This window comes from Entelurus aequoreus, linkage group LG03, assembly GCF_033978785.1.
Source record: "Entelurus aequoreus isolate RoL-2023_Sb linkage group LG03, RoL_Eaeq_v1.1, whole genome shotgun sequence".
Lineage (NCBI taxonomy): Eukaryota > Metazoa > Chordata > Actinopteri > Syngnathiformes > Syngnathidae > Entelurus > Entelurus aequoreus.
In genome coordinates this window covers 94,344,110-94,366,495 of record NC_084733.1, presented here as the reverse complement: position 1 = coordinate 94,366,495, position 22,386 = coordinate 94,344,110, and the positions used below count along the sequence as shown (strand labels likewise).

Sequence of the window (22,386 nt, the reverse complement as noted above, 5' to 3'; positions counted from 1 at the left end):
AAACACTAACACTACCCTAATTGCGCATGCGCGTGAACTGACAGTTTCCTCGCGAGAGTTTCCCAAACGTCGGCATGGCGGTACTCCTTGAAACGACGCTGGGCGATATAGTTGTGGATTTATTCACAGAAGAAAGGCCTAAAAGTAAGGACTTTAAACTACAACTATTGTTTTACCTTGATTGTCGTGGGACGAAGTTACCAGGGTGCTCTGCCGGCTTCTACCATACGTGCATGCTAGCTGTAGCTGTTAGCTTGCTAGCCACTCTTTGCAACTTTAGTAGACATCAAAGCAAATACACTCCTGGTCAAAAGTATACATACAGCAATGTTAATTGTTAAATATTCATCTGACATCACATAACACCTTCTGGATAACATAACCCCCCTCCACATCCCACACCCCGGATTGTAAATAATTCAATGTATATACTCTGATGATTATCTTTATAAATAAACATTGATTGATTGATTGATTGATTACATGATGACTGTATTATGATAATAGTATATATCTGTATCATGAATCAATTTAAGTGGACCCCGACTTAAACAAGTTGAAAAACTTATTCGGGTGTTACCATTTAGTGGTCAATTGTACGGAATATGTACTGCACTGTGCAGTCTACTAATAAAAGTGTCAATCAATCAATCAACATGTGGTCAGATAATGTAGCTGTTTGGCCACAATACCCAGCAATATGTTAGGAGGAGAAAAGGTGAGTCCTTTAATCCCAGGAACACCATGCTTACCGTCAAGCATGGTGGTGGTAGTATTATGCTCTGGGCCTGTTTTGCTGCCAATGGAACTGCTGCTTTAAATGGGACAATGAAAAAGGAGGATTAGCTCCAAATTCTTCAGGACAAGCTAAAATCATCAGCCCGGAGGTTGGGTCTTGGGCGCAGTTGGGTGTTCCAACAGGACAATGACCCCCAAACACACCTCAAAAGTGGTAAAGGAATGGCTAAATCAGGCTAGAATGAAGGTTTTAGAATGGCCTTCCCAAAATCCTGACTTAAAGGTGTGGACAATGCTGACGAAACAAGTCCATGTCAGAAAAGCAACACATTTAGCTGAACTGCAGCAATTTTGTGGTCAAAAATTCAAGCATAAATTTGTGGACTCCAAAAGCGCCTTTTTGCAGTGAAACTTGTCAAGGGACATGTAAGCAAATATTAACATTGCTGTATGTATACTTTTGACCCAACACATTTGCTCACATTTTCAGTAGACCCATAATAAATTCATAAAAGAAGCAAACTTCATGAATGTTTTTTGTGACCAACAAGTATGTGCTCCAATCACTCTATCACAAAAAAATAAAAGTTGTAGAAATGAGTGTAAAGTCAAGACAGCCATGACATGATGTTCTTTACACGTGTATGTACACTTTTCACCACCACTGTATATTGATGCAGTTTTACATTTCTTTTCGTTTCACTAAATAAGCATTTATCATTTGCAACTTCTAAAAATAGTAAATTGGAAATTCCCATTCCATTCATAAATTCATGGAAATGCAGGGCTCAAATTTAACCACGGCAACCGCGACCGCCCTTGTGACTTGCCGTAATGCCCTAAAAAATTGACCAACATGCCATGACCGCCCTTGACTTTTTACTTGTTAATGGACGAGGGATGTAACAGTAAACGATAATTCGCGATAAAAATCCTGACAGTTAGTAATACCGTCTAATTTTTTAATGACCGAAAAACCGTCATTATTAATGCATTTTAGGCAACACAAAGTCAGACACTTGCGCACCAGCGTCGTTTGGCTTGATAATCATGGCGGACTAACTACACAGACTTTGCTCCGGAGATTTCCCCTCTGAAATGGTTTAACGTCACTTTCCCTCGCTTCCCAGCGTGCGTTTAAGAGCTCACTGCTGTGTTTAGATGGAGACAGGTGTGGACAGTATTGTCCCCACACTAAAAGTATAGCAGATTTGCTCACATTTTCAGTAGACCCATAATAAATTCATGAAAGAAGCAAACTTCATGAATGTTTTTTGTGAAGTGAAGTGAAGTGAATTATATTTATATAGCGCTTTTTCTCTAGTGACTCAAAGCACTTTACATAGTGAAACCCAATATCTAAGTTACATTTAAACCAGTGTGGGTGGCACTGGGAGCAGGTGGGTAAAGTGTCTTGCCCAAGGACACAACGGCAGTGACTAGGATGGCGGAAGCGGGGATCGAACCTGGAACCCTCAAGTTGCTGGCACGGCCACTCTACCAACCGAGCTATACCGCCCCAACATGTGCTCCAATCACTCTATCACAAAAAAATAAGAGTTGTAGAAATGATTGGAAACTCAAGACAGCCATGACATGATGTTCTTTACAAGTGTATGTACACTTTTGATCGGGACTGTACCTATTCTCCTTGTGCAGATAACTTTGTAATGTAACAAACGCTCTCTGTTCATTAACACACCTTACTGTTACATTCATGTTTTTTTACAGCTTGTCTCAACTTTCTGAAATTATGCAAGACAAAGTACTACAACTACTGCCTTGTCCACAATGTACAGGTATGTTACTGTCTGCGTACTATTATTAACTGACTGTCTTTAACTGCATTATAATAAGGTAACATAATGCACAATGTTTTAGACCACTTTCCAACATATATCCAGGAAACTAGCTCTTGTTAACAGTAATTCCTGGAACTAAAAGGTTCCTGGAACCCATTGTGTTTGGCATTTGCACAGCAGCAAAGTTCCAGAAACATTTGTGTAAATTAGGATGCTGTCGTCAAAGCATGATTTGTCTGTACCAACATCCCCAGTTTATTTAATTTATTTATGTATTCGCACAATATAAACAGTACAAAAGGTAATATTGTAAAAAAAAAAAACATGGAGACAAGAAATGAGTAATGAGAAATACGTAATAAGAAGTGATAAAAGAAACCCAAAAAGGCTTATGCAAGGTTCTCACCTAAAGCGGTAAATTAACAAACACAATTAAACATAGTATATAGAAAAAATAACATAACAGGTAGTCTACCTTGTGTGGATTGAGTCTAGGTGTGTGTGAAGAAGTACAGGGCTACATAATAAGGCAGGAACAGATGGAGAACGTTGATTCATCAGGCTGGCCCTTAATCTATGTTTAATGTTAGTGAGTGAAGATGAGGAGTTTGCAATACGTAGGTGAGTTTTCCAGAGTAAAGGACCTCTGTGTTGATGGAAAAATGGGTAAGAGTGATACGGCCAAAGATAGGACGGGGATGATCAGTTTGTCTAGTATTATGATAATGAACTTCCAAATTGGTCTTAAAATAGTCTTTGAAAGGTGTAGGAAGCGTATTAGGGAGGTAAGTACATTTATAGATATAAGAACTGTGTTGATATCATAAGCAGATAGTACATTTACTTTCCTAAACAGAGCAGATGGAGCCAAATAGTTAGAGGAGGTAGCTATTCTTACACATTTCTTCTGCATAATTAATCATTTGTGTAAATGTGATGAATATGTACTAGCCCAGGCAATATTGCATTAGATAAGATATGGATACATTAAACTGTAATAAAGAGTTAAGAGGCATGCCTGATGAACCAAACCCCTGATTCTTCTGATGATACCAAGACATCTTGACACTTTACTGGTTACTGAACCTATGTGTTACCCTTTTTGTCCACTAGGATACCTAGATAGTTGGTCGATGAAACTTGATTAATTTCGATTCCTCCAATATAAATCTTAGCACTCTGTTTACAGTATGTTTTGTTTTTGCTTGCAAACACAATAAAGTTGGATATTTTTACATTTAGTGATAGCCTATTAACAAGAAACCATTCAGATAGCACGGCTATACCAGAATTAGCTTCCCTAATGAGGTTTTCAAATTCTGGTGAGTTAGGATCACATTTGTATCATCAGCAAACAGAATTGGTGTAAAGAATGAAGATACAGTAGCCAGGCCATTGATGTCAATGAGAAATAGTAGGGGTCCAAGTATAGACCCCTGAGGAACTCCACATGACATCTTAAGTTTGGATGAAGAACAACCATTGACACACAAATTGCTCGCGGTTATAAACTTAACTAGACAGCCATTTAAAAGTAATATTTAGAAAACCATAGATATGTAATTTATCAAGTAAAATAGTATAATCAACCGTATCAAAAGCTTTAAAAAGATCAAGGAATATGCCAAGAGCAAATTCCTTCTTATTAAGGGTAGTATAGATATTCTCAAATAACTGAACAAGAGCCATATCAGTGGAGTGATTTTTCCTAAAACCATACTGGTGTTCGTATTGTGTTCATTCAAGTGGTGCATCATTCTTTCATAAACCAGTTTTTCCAATATTTTAGAGAAACAGGGTAACACTGATATTGGCCGATAATTATTAAAAAGTCTTGGAGTCAAAAGTCTCCGGTCATTCAACTTATAGAAATACTAGTACACAACTTATAGATAATAAAATACACTCTTTGCTCTCAATGTTTATTTTGCAATGCAAATGAGTGCAAATAATAATGGACTATTTTGGCAATAACTACAGAAACTGCACCTTGCTGTTAATCCACATACCATATGGCATTTTTTTTAAATCAATTTTGTGGCACAATATAAACATTTTATATCGTAACGTAAGCAGCTGCAGACTTTTCAAACATGGCTGTTAAATTACGTGCTCAAAGTAGTCATCAATCTCATATGTTCAGTATTGCAAACCCCTCCTCAAGGGTTAGGTACTCAGACAGTACGTTCCCCCAAACTGGGACGTATTTCTTCTCAGAAATGTGTCCAGGAACGGCATTTCAGTCCAAATGCACATCAAGTTTGTGTATTTCAGAAGGACCTTGTAGAGATTTTAGACGAGGGCGACATATCATTCTAAGACTAGTAAATAATTCAATTAGCCATTTAGCATTTCTAACAGCTGACTGTATTTGTAGGCAACCTTAAACTTCTAATCGGTGCGTGTTTGGGGTTGTTAACACGGGAGCCTAATATAGTCAACCCTTTTTTCTTTTTTTACAGAGAGACTTCATTGTCCAAACTGGTGACCCCACTGGTACAGGCCGTGGTGGCGAGTCAATCTACTGGTGGGTCATCTTTATCAATATACAGTAGATCCCCCGCTATTACGTTACGGTTACGTTGTGTGAAAAAAATGCAAATATTGGACGCACCCATAAAGAGCATCCTGCTGAATTCATAGCTGCAGCACTCTTGTTGTTTCCCCAATGCAAACTCACTCTGGGTGTTAGGATAGTGTTTTTGTTTAATCATTTAATAATAATGATAATAATAATAATGGATTACATTTATACAGCGCTTTTCTGGACACTCAAAGAGCTTCACAGAGAAGTGGGAACCCATCATTCATTCATTTATACATAGTGCAATGGTTTATTGTCCAGTACACATACAAAAAAATATTGTTTTTAATTATGTTTTGCTACTATATGTAAAATCTGCAACCACAGAATGTGCCCACTGTGGGATAAATAAAGGCTTTTTTATCCTAATTTATCATTTAAAAAAGAACTTACAACTTAAAGCAAAGAAAATAAATATTTGAATATTTACGGGCGAGGGCACGAATGTGATCAGGAGGGGATCTACCATAGCTTACTTTCCTCAAAAGTGGCATTGTGGTGACAGTAATGTCCTTTCTCGTGTGTTATCAGCAAGTTGTACGGGGACCAAGCCCGCTTTTTCGATGCAGAGAAAGCCCCGCGTATTAAACACAGGAAAAAGGGCACAGTGTCTATGGTCAACAATGGCAGTGACCAGCATGGATCACAGGTGAGCACCTCAGTGTTCTTACACTCCACGTTTCGTAGAATTCTGTTGTAGATAAACATTTTGACCAATGGTTTGCCCAGGTTTTCGCATACCATTTCAGTAATCGTACGACAAACTAGTCCGTTGGCTGTTTATCACTACACAGAAACAAAAAATCCCATGCGTCCGATTGTTCACTTGTTTTTCGTGACGTGTCTTTGTTACAAAACGTGCCTCTGTTAGCCTGCTTTCAACTCCCCACCCGGAAGTCAAATTCTCCCCAGCTGCCCCGCCCCTCTATGACATCATCACTGGGGGACTAAGCAAAGTACGAGCAGGGGCTATTCCTACCCCTTGTGCCTCTCTGCTCATCGCCGTCAACAAACGCCTTCAATAAAAGTGATGTTGAATGTTTATGTAGCCTTTTTATTAGTCGTTATGTACTTCACATCGTTTCCTGCATGTACAACCATAATTATTATCTGCAAAATGTGCTTTGTGTTCATATTTGTGGGTGTCTGAAAAGGATTACCATTATTTCCTACGTCCATATCTTTGGTTCTCGTGGTTCTGCGTTGTGCTCGCTTGCACTGCCCAGGGGATCTTTGGAGATGTAGTTTACTTCTCAGACTAGCCAACCTCTGTAGCGGCAGTAAAAAACTACATTGACCACGTTCTCGTTTGGTACCAGCACAAGTCGAGGCATTATTGTGAGAATCTTGACACGGCAAAAGCGCGATATTATTAATACGTCTTGGTTTTCGGGAGTTAGTTGGTATTACGTCTTCAACAAAAACCTTTTGGAACTGATTGCCAACGGAAACTGAGTGACCACTGTAATATTATTCCCAAGCAGTGATCAAATTCTTCTTTCCAGTTCCTTATTACAACCGCTGAGAACATGGACTATCTGGACGGCGTGCATACTGTTTTTGGTGAGGTTTCAGAGGGCTTTGACATCTTGGCTAAAATCAATGAGACTTTTGTCGATGCAGACTTCGTACCATTTCAGGACATCAGGTCAGTTGTGACTCCAATGAATGGGCCATTGAGTCAGATTCAAATGTGCCATAAAGGTTTACAACACGGATGAATGACATGTCATGTGACTTCAGGATAAACCACACTGTGATACTCGATGACCCCTTTGACGACCCCCCCGATCTACCAGTGCCTGATCGATCCCCTGATCCAACTCAACAGCAGCTAGATGTGAGTACACATTTTCTACTTTAGGACTTAAAGTAAACCACACTAGATCAAAACAACTACAAATCGACCAGATAGCTCTTGCCGTTGTGGCGCAAACGTATACAATGTTGGCGTTAACGCCCTTTTTTTGTCTTTTTACACATTGAAATCAGAACGGACGTGCATTTCCGGAAATCGACCCGTCAAAACTCCGGTTTGCTTTTTTTTTTTTATCGATTATCGCTTTCCGCCTGTGTTTTGTTTTGTTTATACCGTAATTTCCGGACTATAAGCCGCTACTTTTGCCCCTCGTTCTGGTCCCTGCGGCTTATACAAGGGTGTGGCTTATTTACGGCCTGTTCTTCTCCGACACCGACGAAGAGGATTTCGGTGGTTTTAGTACGCAGGAGGAAGACGATGACACAATGATTAAAGACTGACTTTTATGGTTATTTTGATAACGTACAGGCGAGCACTTTGTATTACTTTGCACCGTTGTATTATTTGTACTCTGCACGAATGCTGTTTGCCATGTCAAAGATGTGAAAGTTTGATTGAATGATTGAAAGATTTATTGTTGATAAATGGGACGCTTTGCGTTCCCAAACAGTCATCTCTTTCCCGACAATCCCCTCCGTGGTAGCAGGAACCCCTATATACTACGCTAATTACACTATATACTACGCTAATTACACATCAAAACCCTGCGGCTTATAGTCGGGTGCGGCTTATATATGGAGCAATCTGTATTTTCCCCTAAATTTAGCTGGTGCGACTTATAGTCAGGTGCGGCTTATAGTCCGGAAATTACGGTAGTTGCCGGTGTTGTGCCAAAATGTGATTGCCTGCCATATATCAAACGTAATATTTTGATATTTACACACTTTTTACTAGAATACCCTTATGAGCATTACATATATCAACATCAATCTGTTTACTTGTTGAAATACCCTTTACAAAGCTAAAATCTACCCAAACAACCACTTTGCTGCTGCCAAAAATTGATTTCAAGTAATATTTTGATATTGACGCATCTCATCTCTGCATATTCGACAAGAACACCCTTATTACATATATCAACATCAAGTACCTACTGTACTGTTTACTTGTTGAAATACCCTTCAAATCTATTTTTGGCATCAGCAAAGTGGTGGTTTGGGTAGATATCTGCTCTAAAAAGTGTATTTCACCAAGTAAACAGTACAGTATGTACTTGATGTTGATATATGTAATGCTCATAAGGGTATTCTAGTCAAATATGCAGAGTTGAGATGTGTCAGTGGTCCTCGTCAGCCAGAGAACTTTGATTTTGGGGTTGCAGCGGTAGGGATGATGTTCGAAACCGGTTCTCCCGGTTGTTCGATAAGAAAAGAACCGATTCCATGGACTCGAATCCCTTTTTGAGAACCGGTTCCCGTTATCGAGGCCACTATAGTAAAGAAAAAGAGTTGGTTCTTTATTCGAATCCCTGGGAACGAATCCCGTCCCACAGGAAATGCCCTGTGGAACGGCAATGTTATGCCCATTTGATTGTAGACTCTTACTGACACCTTGTGGCGATATGAAAATACTACGCGTCATTAGTTTGGGCACTTCGGGGTTGGCGACGTCAGTTCAGTTCATGAGACAATTGAGAAGTAGACAAATTGTGTTAGCTCTTACTAGCCTTGGAAAAGATAAGTCTATAAGTAAACTGTTTAACTTGTTTATGTAACTCAATATTAAGGTGGAAAGTGGTTAAATTTGATACTAAGATGTTTATTGAAAAACGATTTTTGTGCACTGTTTCAGTGGATGTTTTGAGGACTTAAAATGGCTGCCAGTCGTGTATTTCCACCATCGAAATAGTTTCAACACTCAGAAGTATTTGTTTGATGATAGTACTGTATATTTGTGTGAAGCTAATATTTACATATTGTGTATTACATTTCAGTATGTTAATTGAATCACATAGCTTATACATTTGTCATTGTGTGTATTTCAGTTTAAAAAAAATTAAAATAATAACAGTCCAGTGCCAGACAAAAGTAAAGATAGGAAAAGACAAAGCAAGATCAACAACAATAAAGAGCCTAAATGGATTAATCTGCTTTGGAACTTTATTAGACGTCTTGGATTGTTTGTTAGCTGTCTGCCTGTGTGTGTAGTTAGTATGTTCCAATAGCAGCAGAAGTGCACTTTTTGGAGAGCTGTATTATTTTCAGTTTTGTGCCCAAGGGACTGATTTTATTTAACACTATATTATTATTTATACACCTATAGTGATCACAGAGACAGGTTGTTTTTGTGTTACTGTATATATTTGTTTTTCTGAAAAATCCCACTTAGTATACTTTGGGTAACAACAGTCAATATTTTTTTTTTTTTTTTTTTTAGGGGGGTAACAGTCAATATTTTTTTATTTTTATTTTTTTTCTTATAAAATAAGATTGAGCTTTTGTTAAACCAAATATTGTGTTTTTTTCCATATACAACAACCTATCTGGACTCGATAAGAGAATCGATAAGGAATCGGTTCGATAAGAGGATTCGATAATGGGCTCGAACTCGATAATTTCTTATCAAACATCTTCCCTAGGCAGCGGTAAAAATTTGATCCATGAAGGAAAGAAGAAAGTGAATGAATGTTTATAACTGAATACATTTACATATGCATAAAAAATGGTTTTCTTTTGTTATTTTTTTAATGAATGAAGTTACGTTTATGACAACCTTTTTCCAAAACACAATATAGAATGTGAGATAATGCATACATTTATCATTTGTTTTCAAAATGCTTACAAAAAAGTGGGACCCCAAAAATGTACTGTGGGACCCCATTTTTATGACTCGATGGGGTCACTGGGATCCCATTTTGAAAATTCCTAGCGCCAACACTGCTTGTAGTTCACATGGCAAGTATATTACGCTGTGAAAGCTAAAAAAAAAGCTGCTCTTTGTTTTTGATGGGAGAGCAGAGTGGTCGCATAGGAGCAGAAGAAGTCATAGACGATGCCGACGGGAAAGCAGCTGAAGAAGTGGAGGAGAGGCTCAACGCAAAAGAAGCTAAAACCCGAGCCATCCTACTGGAGATGGTGAGGAAGTCCAACCCTCAAGCAAAGTTCCCAAACCCTCAAGCAAAGTTCCCAAAGCCTCAAGCAAGCGTGTCATTCCTCTAGGTGGGCGACCTCCCCGATGCAGACGTCAAGCCCCCAGAGAATGTGCTGTTTGTCTGCAAACTCAACCCGGTCACCACCGACGAGGACCTGGAAATAATCTTCTCCCGCTTTGGACACATTAAAAGGTGAAACTGGAGTTATAGATTGTCATTATTACAGTGAACAGGTTCAAAGAACAACGAAATTGGAGCAGATACACAATAATTTAGTAATATAAATGGTAAAAAAGATTAAAATAAGAAGATATGTATCTATCAGGCATGTGATTTTTCCGTCTAAAGTCGGAATTCCGTCTTTTTTAATCTCGGGGGGGAAAAAAATTATCTCCCGTTTTTCTGTTTTTTTTTCCGACCCTAAATCAAGATTCGAGACGTAGTTTATATTGCGCCGTAGTTGATTGGTCGATATGTTCCTTGTGACCAATCAGGACATCTGTTATGAATGATGACGTTAATAACGTCATCATTCATAATGGTTACTACGGCCATTTTCCATATGTAAACGATGTCGGTTCTCGAGAGAAAGGACGCTTTACGAGTAAAATAAATTGATAAACATGTCAAAAATAAGTTTGGATGGGACTGGATGGAAAGGGAAATCACTGCTACTGTTGGGAAGAAGGAAGTTACGACTTTGTTCGGTGATTTTATTCGGAAAATCGATGGTCCCGGAAAGGTTTTGTGCACGTGGTGTCATGATAATATTGACTATGGATCACCAGGTTTCAAGGCTTTGGAAGTACATGCGAAACGCCAAAAACATATGAAACAACTTGAAGCAAGGAAAACTAACTTTTCACTAGCTGCTACTTTTGGATGTCAACCGAAAGTGACATGGAGAGGAAAGATCCACCCACAACCCACTTCAGTTGCACACAGGGTTGTTAATAATGAGGTCAGCTAAAAAATATTTGCTTGCGAAATACGCATGTTTGTTTTAAATATTAACCAATTATTGCTTTGCGAAATATAAATGGGTTTTTCTAAAAATAAAAAGCCACGTGAAAATATATTATGAAATTACAGAAATTCAAAGAGTCGCATTATTGAATCCAGTTAACAATTTATTTGAAATAAATTTGCATATAATACTATTTTGTAATATTAAGTTCTTATGTGGTCTCTTGAAACTATTGTCAGTGGTGTAACAATCTTGAAGGTAAATATTTTCACACTTGTTTCATGCAATATGTCAGTGTCCTCACATTATTATTACTTCCTATTTTCAAACATGAGTAAACAATACTAAACATGTTTAATTATTTTCATACATTTATATCCTATTTTGGCGAAAAGAATGAAATGTTTACATTTGGTATTTTGTTATATTTATCCAAAAATCCAAAAAAGAAGCTACAAAAGCAGAGACCAAAAGGAAAATGCAGGCTGCTCAGAAATGTGCAAGGAAAGCTCATGTTAGGGCTCTCCGAGAAAGCTAATGTGGTAATACTGTAAATAAAGTGTAGATAATAACACTGATCAATGTGACACCTGTGGATGTGAAATGAACACAAGATGTAAATATTAGTGACTAAATACTGTTGGGACTGAACCATATACAGTGATTCATTAGGATCATTGGGTTATGTATGTTCTATTAATGATGTTTTCATGTCTTTAAACACTAAAATATTTTCTTCAAATGGTGCTGTCTTTGTTAATTTTAGCATGTTAAATTGGTGAAAAACCAGGAGCTTCAGGGGGCGTTGCCCCCCTTGTCCCCCCCACCAGGGCACTTGTCCCCCAGACCCCCGGAAATTTTTTCAGTCTTTTTCATTGTGGTCAAATCACATGCCTGATCTATATATATGTATATATCCACACACATGCTTATATCCATACATTAGCATATATATACATATACACACACATATATACACATTAGGGCTGCAACTAACAACTAATTTGATAATCGATTAATCTGTCGATTATTACTTCAATTAATCGATTAATAATTGGATAAAAGAGACAAACTACATTTCTATCCTTTCCAGTATTTTATTGGGAAAAAACAGCATACTGGCACCATACTTATTTTATAAATTCAGTTTATAAATAAAGGTTTATTAAAAAAAGTAGCCTCTGCGCATGCGCATAGCATAGATCCAACGAATCGATGACTAAATTAATCGCCAACTATTTTTATAATCGATTTAATTGATTAGTTGTTGCAACCCTAATACACATACATACATATACATACCGGTACATATATATATATACTGTACATACATACATATACATACACATATATATATATACTGTACATACATACATATACATACACATATATATATATATATACATATATACATACATATATATATACATATACATATATACACACATTTACACGTACATATACATGTATATATATATTTACACATATATATATATAGATAGATAGACATAACATACATATATACACACATACATACACATATTTATATACATATATATATACATGTATGTGTGCATACACATATATACACACATATATATATATATATACATACATAAATACATATACATATATACACACACATACATATATATATATATATATATATATATATACACACATAAAATATATATATATATATATACATGCTTACATATTATCTTGGAAATGTTACTGTGGTCATCCTTTCATGCTGCTTTTGCTTTGGTGCAGTTGTGAGATTATTCGAGACTGGAAGAGTGGAGACTCCCTCTGCTACGCCTTCATTGAATTTGAAAAGGTGAGTTTTAGATATGTACCAAAGTTTTTTTATTGGATTGGAATTGTGATGAAAAGGGGAATCATTCAATGATCTGTATCAGCATTGATGTGGCCAACACTGCCCCTGTATCTTCCTGGTATTGGATCGATACCCCATTTGCAGTATCGCCCAGGGAATTCCGCTATTCTTTCAGTCAAAGTGGTGTTTTTTTTCCGTTAAAACAATGCGTATTGATTGAGGTGGGTTGCTTTCGAATGTGTTGGTCATGTCATGAATGCTCGGAAGTAAAATACTGCTATAAAACAAGACAACACAAGTAGGTACTTAAGAGGGATAGCAGAACGTTGTCTTGGATCCAAGGATAAAGAATTCTTGGAATTGGTGGTGGTTAGAAAGTCGACGCATGCCCGCTTTCGGAATTCGTTTTAAGAACTTTGCAGCCTTTGCGATGGGTAAGTGATGAAGTATGGAGGCAAAGGTTGCTTGTCATTGAAGCAGTATTTACAGAGCTGTTTATCTATTTTATGGAGTAATGTAGTTAATCATTGAACTGCCACCCAATGTTATTAAAAAAGTATTGATTTTGAATCGAGAATCAATTCTGAATCAAATCGTTACCCTCAAAAATCTAATCTTGTGGTGCCCAAACTTACTTATTTCTTCTGTTTCAAGCTAGTTTAGAGGTTAGCTTTGCAATTAGCATGTCTCCTCCCGCTTGCTCTCGGTATGTAACATAACATTGAAGTTGTTGCTTCTCTGCAGAGACGAAGACCGTGAATGACTAACAAGAGCGTTCACTCAGTTTCTTTCACAGAGGGGCTAAGTTCTATGCATTTTTCATACATAGTTTACCTTTAGTTATGCATGTACATAACAGTAACGGCAATTATACATATTAATAAAATACCTGTCCATAAAGTAAATACAAACTAACATAAAATGAGTAAAATGCTTAAAAATAGGGTTAGAGCAGGGGTCACCAACGTGGTGCCCGCGGGCACCAGGTAGCCCGTAAGGACCAAATGAGTAGCCCGCTGGCCTGTTCTAAAAATAGCTCAAATAGCAGCACTTACCAGTGAGCTGCCTCTATTTTTTTTATTTTATTTATTTACTAGCAAGCTGGTCTCGCTTTGCCCCACATTTTTAATTCTAAGAGAGACAAAACTCAAATAGAATTTGAAAATCCAAGAAAATATTTTAAAGACTTGGTCTTCACTTGTTTAAATAAATTCATTAATTTTTTTACTTTGCTTCTTATAACTTTCAGAAAGACAATTTTAGAGAAAAAATACAACCTTATAAATGATTTAAGGATTTTTAAACACATATACCTTTTTACCTTTTAAATTCCTTCCTCTTCTTTCCTGACAATTTAAATCAATGTTCAAGTAAATTATTTTTTTTTATTGTAAAGAATAATAAATACATTTTAATTTAATTCTTCATTTTAACTTCTGTTTTTTCGACGAAGAATATTTGTGAAATATTTCTTCAAACTTATTATAATTAAAATTCAAAAAAATTATTCTGGCAAATCTAGAAAATTTTTAGAATCAAATTTAAATCTTATTTCAAAGTCTTTTGAGTTTCTTTTAAAATTTTTGTTCTGGAAAATCTAGAATAAATAATGATTTGTCTTTATTAGAAATAAAGCTTGGTCCAATTTGTTATATATTCTAACAAAGTGCAGATTGGATTTTAACCTATTAAAACATGTCATCAAAATTCTAAAATTAATCTTAATCAAGAAAAATTACTAATGATGTTCCATAAATTATTTTTTAAATTTTTTCAAAAAGATTCGAATTAGCTAGTTTTTCTCTTCTTTTTTTCGGTTGAATTTTGAATTTTAAAGAGTCGAAATTGAAGATAAACTATGTTTCAAAATTTAATTGTAATTTTTTTTGTGTTTTCTCCTCTTTTAAACCGTTCAATTAAGTGTAAATATCATTAATTATTAATAATAACATAGAGTTAAAGGTAAATTGAGCAAATTGGCTATTTCTGGCAATTTATTTAAGTGTGTATCAAACTGGTAGCCCTTCGCATTAATCAGGACCCAAGAAGTAGCTCTTGCTTTCAAAAAGGTTGGTGACCCCTGGGTTAGAGTCTTGGTGTAATTATTCCATAAAAAATGACTAATTACTTTAAAACAGAAAGTGCACTTTTGTCAATAAATGTGTCGCGTAAAGTATAGTTTGGACTCACAGCAATTAGTGAATGTTGTTATGCAAACATTACAAGGTACAATACAATATATGAACAAGCTATTAACATTTTATGATCAATTATTCTGGGCAATTAAATGACACTGCACACCATCCAGCATTCTTCACAGCAACCTACATTACCACCTAACGCCAGCAGCAGGCGCTGTGTCATCACTTTTTTTAACCCTGTAGCAACATTCTAGCCCCTTACATACTGTATGTATGGCTAAAATTGTTAATGTAATCATGTCAATGTAAATGGTAAATGGGTTGTACTTGTATAGCGCTTTTCTACCTTTATTTAAGGAACTCAAAGCGCTTTGACACTATTTCCACATTCACCCATTCACACACACACACACTGATGTGTCTCAATTGATGCTCACAACCTTAACTGAGTTGCAATTTGTATATTTTAAAACTGCGCTTTCTGTTGGACACGTGTTGGCATGACATTGGTGGTCTGAGACAACACCCATTGTCAGCTTGAGTTGCCGTGGCAATGTGCGCTTAATTGGAGTGACAAGCAGCGCGTCCAGCTGCCACTCCCAGCAAATGTTGAATAAGAATTCAAATACAACATTTCTGTCAACGAAGATTTGCACCAGCCTTTGACAGTAGGCTAATATAGTTCATATAAAGCAGGGGTCACCAACGCGGTGCCCGCGGGCACCAGGTAGCCCGTAAGGACCAGATGAGTAGCCCGCTGGCCTGTTCTAAAAATAGCTCAAATAGCAGCACTTACCAGTGAGCTGCCTCTATTTTTTTAATTGTATTTATTTACTAGCAAGCTGGTCTCGCTTTGCTGTACATTTTTAATTCTAAGAGAGACAAAACTCAAATAGAATTTGAAAATCCAAGAAAATATTTGAAAGACTTGGTCTTCACTAACTGACAAAGAAACAGATAACAGATTTGGTGTGACTTATTTCAAAATTTGAGAGTTGACTTTTGTTTTTTTGCATGAGTTATTATTTGTACAAACATGGTGCAAAGTAATTCATGATTTGTTAAAAAAATGTTAGTGGCTAGCTAGTTAAAATGGGATATTGTGATTTCCCAAGACTGTCTTAGAAGTGATCATTTGAAAATGTTCAATTTGAAAAATGTGCACTTAGAGAAAATATAAAAATAAAGTGTTGCATATTGATATTTATCTGTTTCTATATATATTTATTGTGAGAAATCATTACGATGATCAGTGTTACCACATAGATAAATGTAATTAATTATTAATATAACATAGATAAATGTCATTAATTATTAATAATAACATAGAGTTAAAGGTAAATTGAGCAAATTGGCTATTTCTGGCAATTTATTTAAGTGTGTATCAAACTGGTAGCCCTTCGCATTAATCAGTACCCAAGAAGTAGCTCTTGCTTTCAAAAAGGTTGGTGACCCCTGATATAGACACTTAAATCATATGTTGTCTTATATAGGACTTTTAATTTGTTGCAGCTCCAGACAGATTTTGTTTAAATATTTTTAGTCCTCCTTCAACATTTTGGGTTGCCGACCCCTGATCTAGTCTATGTTGTCCAATATTCCTCTTGATTTTGTCCTGGTTGATCATTTGTATTTGCTCTCCTGGTCGTCTCGACAGCAAGAAGACTGCGAAAAGGCCTATTTCAAAATGGACAACGTGCTCATCGATGACCGACGCATTCACGTGGACTTCAGCCAGTCCGTGGCAAAGATCAAATGGAAAGGAAAAGGTGGGAGAGCCACCGTGTGGTCAGTCCTGAGAGTGTTTGGTAATGAGCGACAATCATGTGTGTTTCAGGTGGGAAATACACCAAGGATGACTTCAAGGCCTATGAGAATGACTTGGAGAAGCGATCCAAACTGGCTCTGAAAGATCAAGTCAAACCCAAACAAGAGTATCCTCACAATTATGACCTAAGATACACTCTGGCAGAACATCCTGTAGAAGTGTTCCTGGCGTTTTATCTTTACTTACCTTTCGCACCACAAGACAGCAAAACCATCCCCTCTCTAGATGATAAATACTTTGGACCTCAGGCTCGAGCTGTCCTATCTACGTCTGTGAGCACGGACTGATGAAAGGAGAGGCCAAACATCTTCTAAAACACAAACACTCCATATGTGATCACGTCACTGCCCTGAGAATACATCCTCCATTGTTCCATAACCCCTCCAACAGTTCCAGATATGATCTGCTGGTGGAGGACGAGGAGGAGACGGGCCATCCACACGCCCAGAAAAAACACAAAGAGAAGAGGCATCATTATTCAGATGATGAGGAAGAGAGCAGGAAGTCTAAAAAACACAAGGTATGGCGACTCTTTTAAACTCTCCCTGACAAACCATAAGGAGAACCTATCAACCTAAAAAAGAAAACTGTCACCAACTGTTTACATTTACAAAATATATTTTATTTAGCAACATATGAAGTCCAACATCTAATAAATACATGCATTGAATGTGACAAAAATCACTCTTTGAGGGTGATCTAGTGCAGAATGTTCATTAAACACCCAATAGGATATTAGGATATTTAGCTCAGTGTTTTTCAACCACTGTGCCGCGGCACACTGGTGTGCCGTGGAAGATGATCTAATTTCACCTATTTGGGGTAAAAAAATAATAATTTTGCAAAGCAGTAATTACAGTCTGCAAATGATGTGTTGTTGTTGAGTGTCGGTGCTGTCTAGAGCTCGGCAGAGTAGCCGTGTAATACTCTTCCATATCAGTAGGTGGCAGCAGGTAGCTCATTTCTTTGTAGACGTCGGGAACACGTCGCCTGAGACGACGAGGGTTTGTCGTCGTATCTAACGCTTGAACCAAAAATAAACAAAAGGTGAGTGCCCCTAAGAAAAGGCATTGAAGCTTAGGGAGGGATTTGCAGAATGAAACTAAAACCTAACTCGCTACAAAGTAAACAAAAACGGAATGCTGGACGACCGCAAAGACTTACTGTGGAGCAAAGAAGGCGTCCACAAAGTACATCTGAACATGACATGACAATCAACAATGTCCCCACAAAGAAGGATAGCAAGAACGTAAAACTTAACTTGATTGCTAAAACAAAGTAGATGCGGGGAATAGCGTTTAAGGAAGACATGAAACTGCTACAGGAAAACACCAACAAAAGAGTAAAAGCCACCAAAATTGGGTTGGAATTGGGGGTTAAATCACCAAAATGATTCCCGGGCGCGGCACCGCTGCTGCCCACTGCTCCCCTCACCTCCCAGGGGGTGAACAAGGGGATGGGTCAAATGCAGAGGACAAATTTCACCACACCTAGTGTGTGTGACTATCATTGGTACTAACTTTTAATGAGAATCTTGTCTTGTGCTCCTATTTAAGTTCAAGTTTAACTTGAACTTAAATAGGAGCACAAGACAAGACTCTCATTACACTCTCTAAAAAACATCCAGAAAGCACCAAAAATACCCCATTTACATATCATTACCTGAAATTAACCTAATATGAGTAATATTTTTTATTATAAGCGCCGACGCAGACCGACTATTTTATCAGCGCTTTGCTGGTTGTACGAGCAGAGGAGCATGTTGGGCAGCGCACACACACAGAGTACTTACAAGCAGACAGTGTGTAGACAGAAAAGGGAGAATGGACGCATTTTGGTGTAAAAACTAAAGATAAAGGTGAAGTTATAACACTGAATGGATGCATTTTTGTCCATTAGTGAGTTTCTTACAAGTAACCTTATCACTGGAGGATGAGGAATAGCTCAACATGCTTCACTACACACCGTAGCTCACCAGCGTCACAATGTAAACAAATGCCATGGGTGGATCTACACCTGACATCCACTGTAATGATACCAAGTACAATAGCATATCTAGTCGATACTACTATGATTACCCCGATATTTTTTATCATCACAAAATCTTTTTTCCTTTTTTTTAAATTCATATTATGTTTATAACGTCAGTAAATACGTCCCTGCACACATGAGGACTTTGAATATGACCAATGTATGATCCTGTAACTACTTGGTATCACATCCATACCTAAATGTGTGGTATCATCCAAAACTAATGTCAAGTATCAAAGAAGAGCAGAATAAGTGATTATTACATTTGAACAGAAGTGTAGATAGAACATGTTCAAACAAAATAAGCAGATATTAACAAGTAGATGAATAATCAATTTGTACAGTTTGTCCCTCATAATGTGTACAAAATAATAGGTGTATAAATGACACAATATGTTACTGCATACGTCAGCAGACTAATTAGGAGTCTTTGTTTGTTTACTTACTACTAAAAGACAAGTTGTCTATTTTATTGAAGGACTAAATGACAATAATAAACATATGTTTCATGTACACTAACATTTGTTGTTACAATAAAGACAATAATGACATTTTTTGTGCTCCCCTTTATTTAGAGTATGGAAACACATTTTGGTAGCGGTACCAAATAGGTCAAATTAAAGACATACCTGAATATAGTGCAGTGGTTACAAACAGTACATTGCAGGCAGACACACTTCACAAAGAAGCCATCATTTCTTCCTAATTGTTGGTCCAAAGCTGATGAGGATTTTGTAAAAATGAGGGGAATGTGCCTTGTTCGATGGTGCAGACTGGTCTTATACCTGAATAGCGACATCTGCTGGATTTCCCTAAAAGGTGCAAGCAAGCTGTTGTACTGAAGAGATTGAAGATCAATGCTTGACCCCAAATGAGTGATGAGTTGAAGTAACTGGCTGACTATAAGGGGAGTGAAAAATAGGTACAAATATAACTAAAATAAAATAATGCAGTGTGTCGAATGCAAAAAGTTACAAAAGTTTCCAAAAAATACTTGGGGCATAAGTAACTGGTATGGACACTGAGCAGGAAAGAACTACTGTAATATGTAGAAATTGCATTATTACTGTCAAACCAAATAAATGTACCATAACCACTGTATGTGGAACACAGATTATGTACAGTGAAGTGTTTAGTTACATAACCACTGTATGTGGAACACAGATTATGTACAGTGAAGTGTTTAGTTACATAACCACTGTATGTGGAACATAGATTATGTACAGTGAAGTGTTTAGTTACATAACCACTGTATGTGGAACATAGATTATATACAGTGAAGTGTTTAGTTACCTAACCACTGTATGTGGAACATAGATTATGTACAGTGAAGTGTTTAGTTACATAACCACTGTATGTGGAACATAGATTATATACAGTGAAGTGTTTAGTTACATAACCACTGTATGTGGAACATAGATTATATACAGTGAAGTGTTTATAGTTACCTAACCACTGTATGTGGAACATAGATTATATACAGTGAAGTGTTTAGTTACATAACCACTGTATGTGGAACATAGATTATATACAGTGAAGTGTTTAGTTACATAACCACTGTATGTGGAACATAGATTATATACAGTGAAGTGTTTAGTTACATAACCACTGTATGTGGAACATAGATTATATACAGTGAAGTGTTTAGTTACATAACCACTGTATGTGGAACATAGATTATATACAGTGAAGTGTTTAGTTCAGACCTGGGCATTGTACGGCCCGCGGGCCGCATCCGGCCCTTTGCGCATCCCTGTCCGGCCCGCGTGAGGCCAATCATAAATTACAAAATACATTTCAAAAAGTATCTATGTCGAGTGTGCAATACAACGGTGCTGCTTTTGTTTTGAAAAGTGTTATTTGTATTACCTCCGTGTGGACGTATGCGCGTGTGCGATTGTGAGTGAATTGAACGGCGCAATTACAAATTACAAAATAAAGTTTAAAAAACATCTATGTCGTGCGCGCAATACAACTGTGCTGCTTTTATTTTGAAATGTGTTATTTATGCCGTATGTCCGGGGGGAACCTGTGAGTGAAGGTGCATAGAGACAAGTGATGAGACGCTAAAAAAAGAAAAGTTGATGAGGAATGGCGTGTTTCCAACAAGACATGGACTGCCAAGTATTTCTTGACATAAATTAATGGTAAAGCCGTGTGCTTAATGTGTGGTACACAGGTTGCTGTGTTTAAATATCATTTTAATCGCCACTACACGAAGAAACACGAGGGAAAATACCGGAATGTGTCTGATGAAGCGCGCGCAAGGGAGGCTGATGCGTTGATGGTAAAACTGCAAAGCCAACAAGGACTTTGTGCCATATTTCACACCCCCAGAGATGCAGCCGTCAGGACAAGTTTCGTCATTTCTCACAAAAGCGCCAGAAAAAGTAAGGCGTTTTCTGACGGAGAGTTTATTAAGGAGTGCTTATTGGACTTTGTTGCGCTGATAATGCCCGGAGACATGGACTGTTTTTTGCTAACTTTGGATGAGAGCTCTGATGCAGTCAATTTAAGAGACAACCACAGGTAATGACTTGTTCACAGAGGTAAATGGGTGTTGGGACAAGCTGGCAGGTGTGACAATCCAATCCACTTTATTTATATAGCACATTTAAACAACAAAATGTTTCCAAAGTGCTGCACAACAATATTACAAACAATATTCAAATATTATCCTTAGCTCCACCAATGACTGAATAAAAAGAAAAAACAATTACATATAAAACCAATATAAAAAACAATATAAAATAAATATGATTAAAAACTATTTTTAACAACAGGTGGTTGTCCAAATCTGATGGGGAAAAATGTTGGATAATGCAGGATAAAGTGACCATCAAAATCAATCTGCTTTTGTATAAAGTTAAGTTAGGTTAAATTAAATTATTATTATTATTATCATCATTATTATTTATCTTACGGTATATCAAAAATGATATTGAGCAAAATTTAATTGAAATATTGTCGTGTGGCCCTCCAGCAGTGCTCGGGTTGCTTATGCGGCCCCCGGTGAAAATTAATTGCCCACCCCTGGTTTAGTTACATAACCACTGTATGTGGAACATAGATTATATACAGTGAAGTGTTTAGTTACCTAACCACTGTATATTGAACATAGATTATATACAGTGAAGTGTTTAGTTACATAACCACTGTATGTGGAACATAGATTATATACAGTGAAGTGTTTAGTTACATAACCACTGTATGTGGAACATAGATTATATACAGTGAAGTGTTTAGTTACATAACCACTGTATGTGGAACATAGATTATATACAGTGAAGTGTTTAGTTACATAACCACTGTATGTGGAACATAGATTATATACAGTGAAGTGTTTAGTTACATAACCACTGTATGTGGAACATAGATTATATACAGTGAAGTGTTTAGTTACATAACCACTGTATGTGGAACATAGATTATATACAGTGAAGTGTTTAGTTACATAACCACTGTATGTGGAACATAGATTATATACAGTGAAGTGTTTAGTTACATAACCACTGTATGTGGAACATAGATTATATACAGTCAAC

The 22,386-nt window shown here is 36.9% G+C and overlaps 1 protein-coding gene across 1 annotated transcript in view; it reads left to right on the top strand.

Moving 5' to 3' along the window:
- The first annotated feature begins 15 nt into the window (after window positions 1–15).
- Window positions 16–22,386, top strand: part of ppil4 (peptidylprolyl isomerase (cyclophilin)-like 4) — a 24,654-nt gene continuing 2,283 nt past the window's right edge. The window contains exons 1-12 of the mRNA XM_062043289.1: window positions 16–144; window positions 2,470–2,537; window positions 5,003–5,067; window positions 5,656–5,773; window positions 6,630–6,772; window positions 6,868–6,964; window positions 9,901–10,017; window positions 10,102–10,226; window positions 12,775–12,841; window positions 16,640–16,751; window positions 16,820–16,916; window positions 17,201–17,330. Coding sequence (XP_061899273.1) covers window positions 75–144; window positions 2,470–2,537; window positions 5,003–5,067; window positions 5,656–5,773; window positions 6,630–6,772; window positions 6,868–6,964; window positions 9,901–10,017; window positions 10,102–10,226; window positions 12,775–12,841; window positions 16,640–16,751; window positions 16,820–16,916; window positions 17,201–17,330 — 1,209 coding nt within the window. The 5' untranslated portion in view covers window positions 16–74. The remainder of the gene's footprint in view (window positions 145–2,469; window positions 2,538–5,002; window positions 5,068–5,655; window positions 5,774–6,629; window positions 6,773–6,867; window positions 6,965–9,900; window positions 10,018–10,101; window positions 10,227–12,774; window positions 12,842–16,639; window positions 16,752–16,819; window positions 16,917–17,200; window positions 17,331–22,386) is intronic.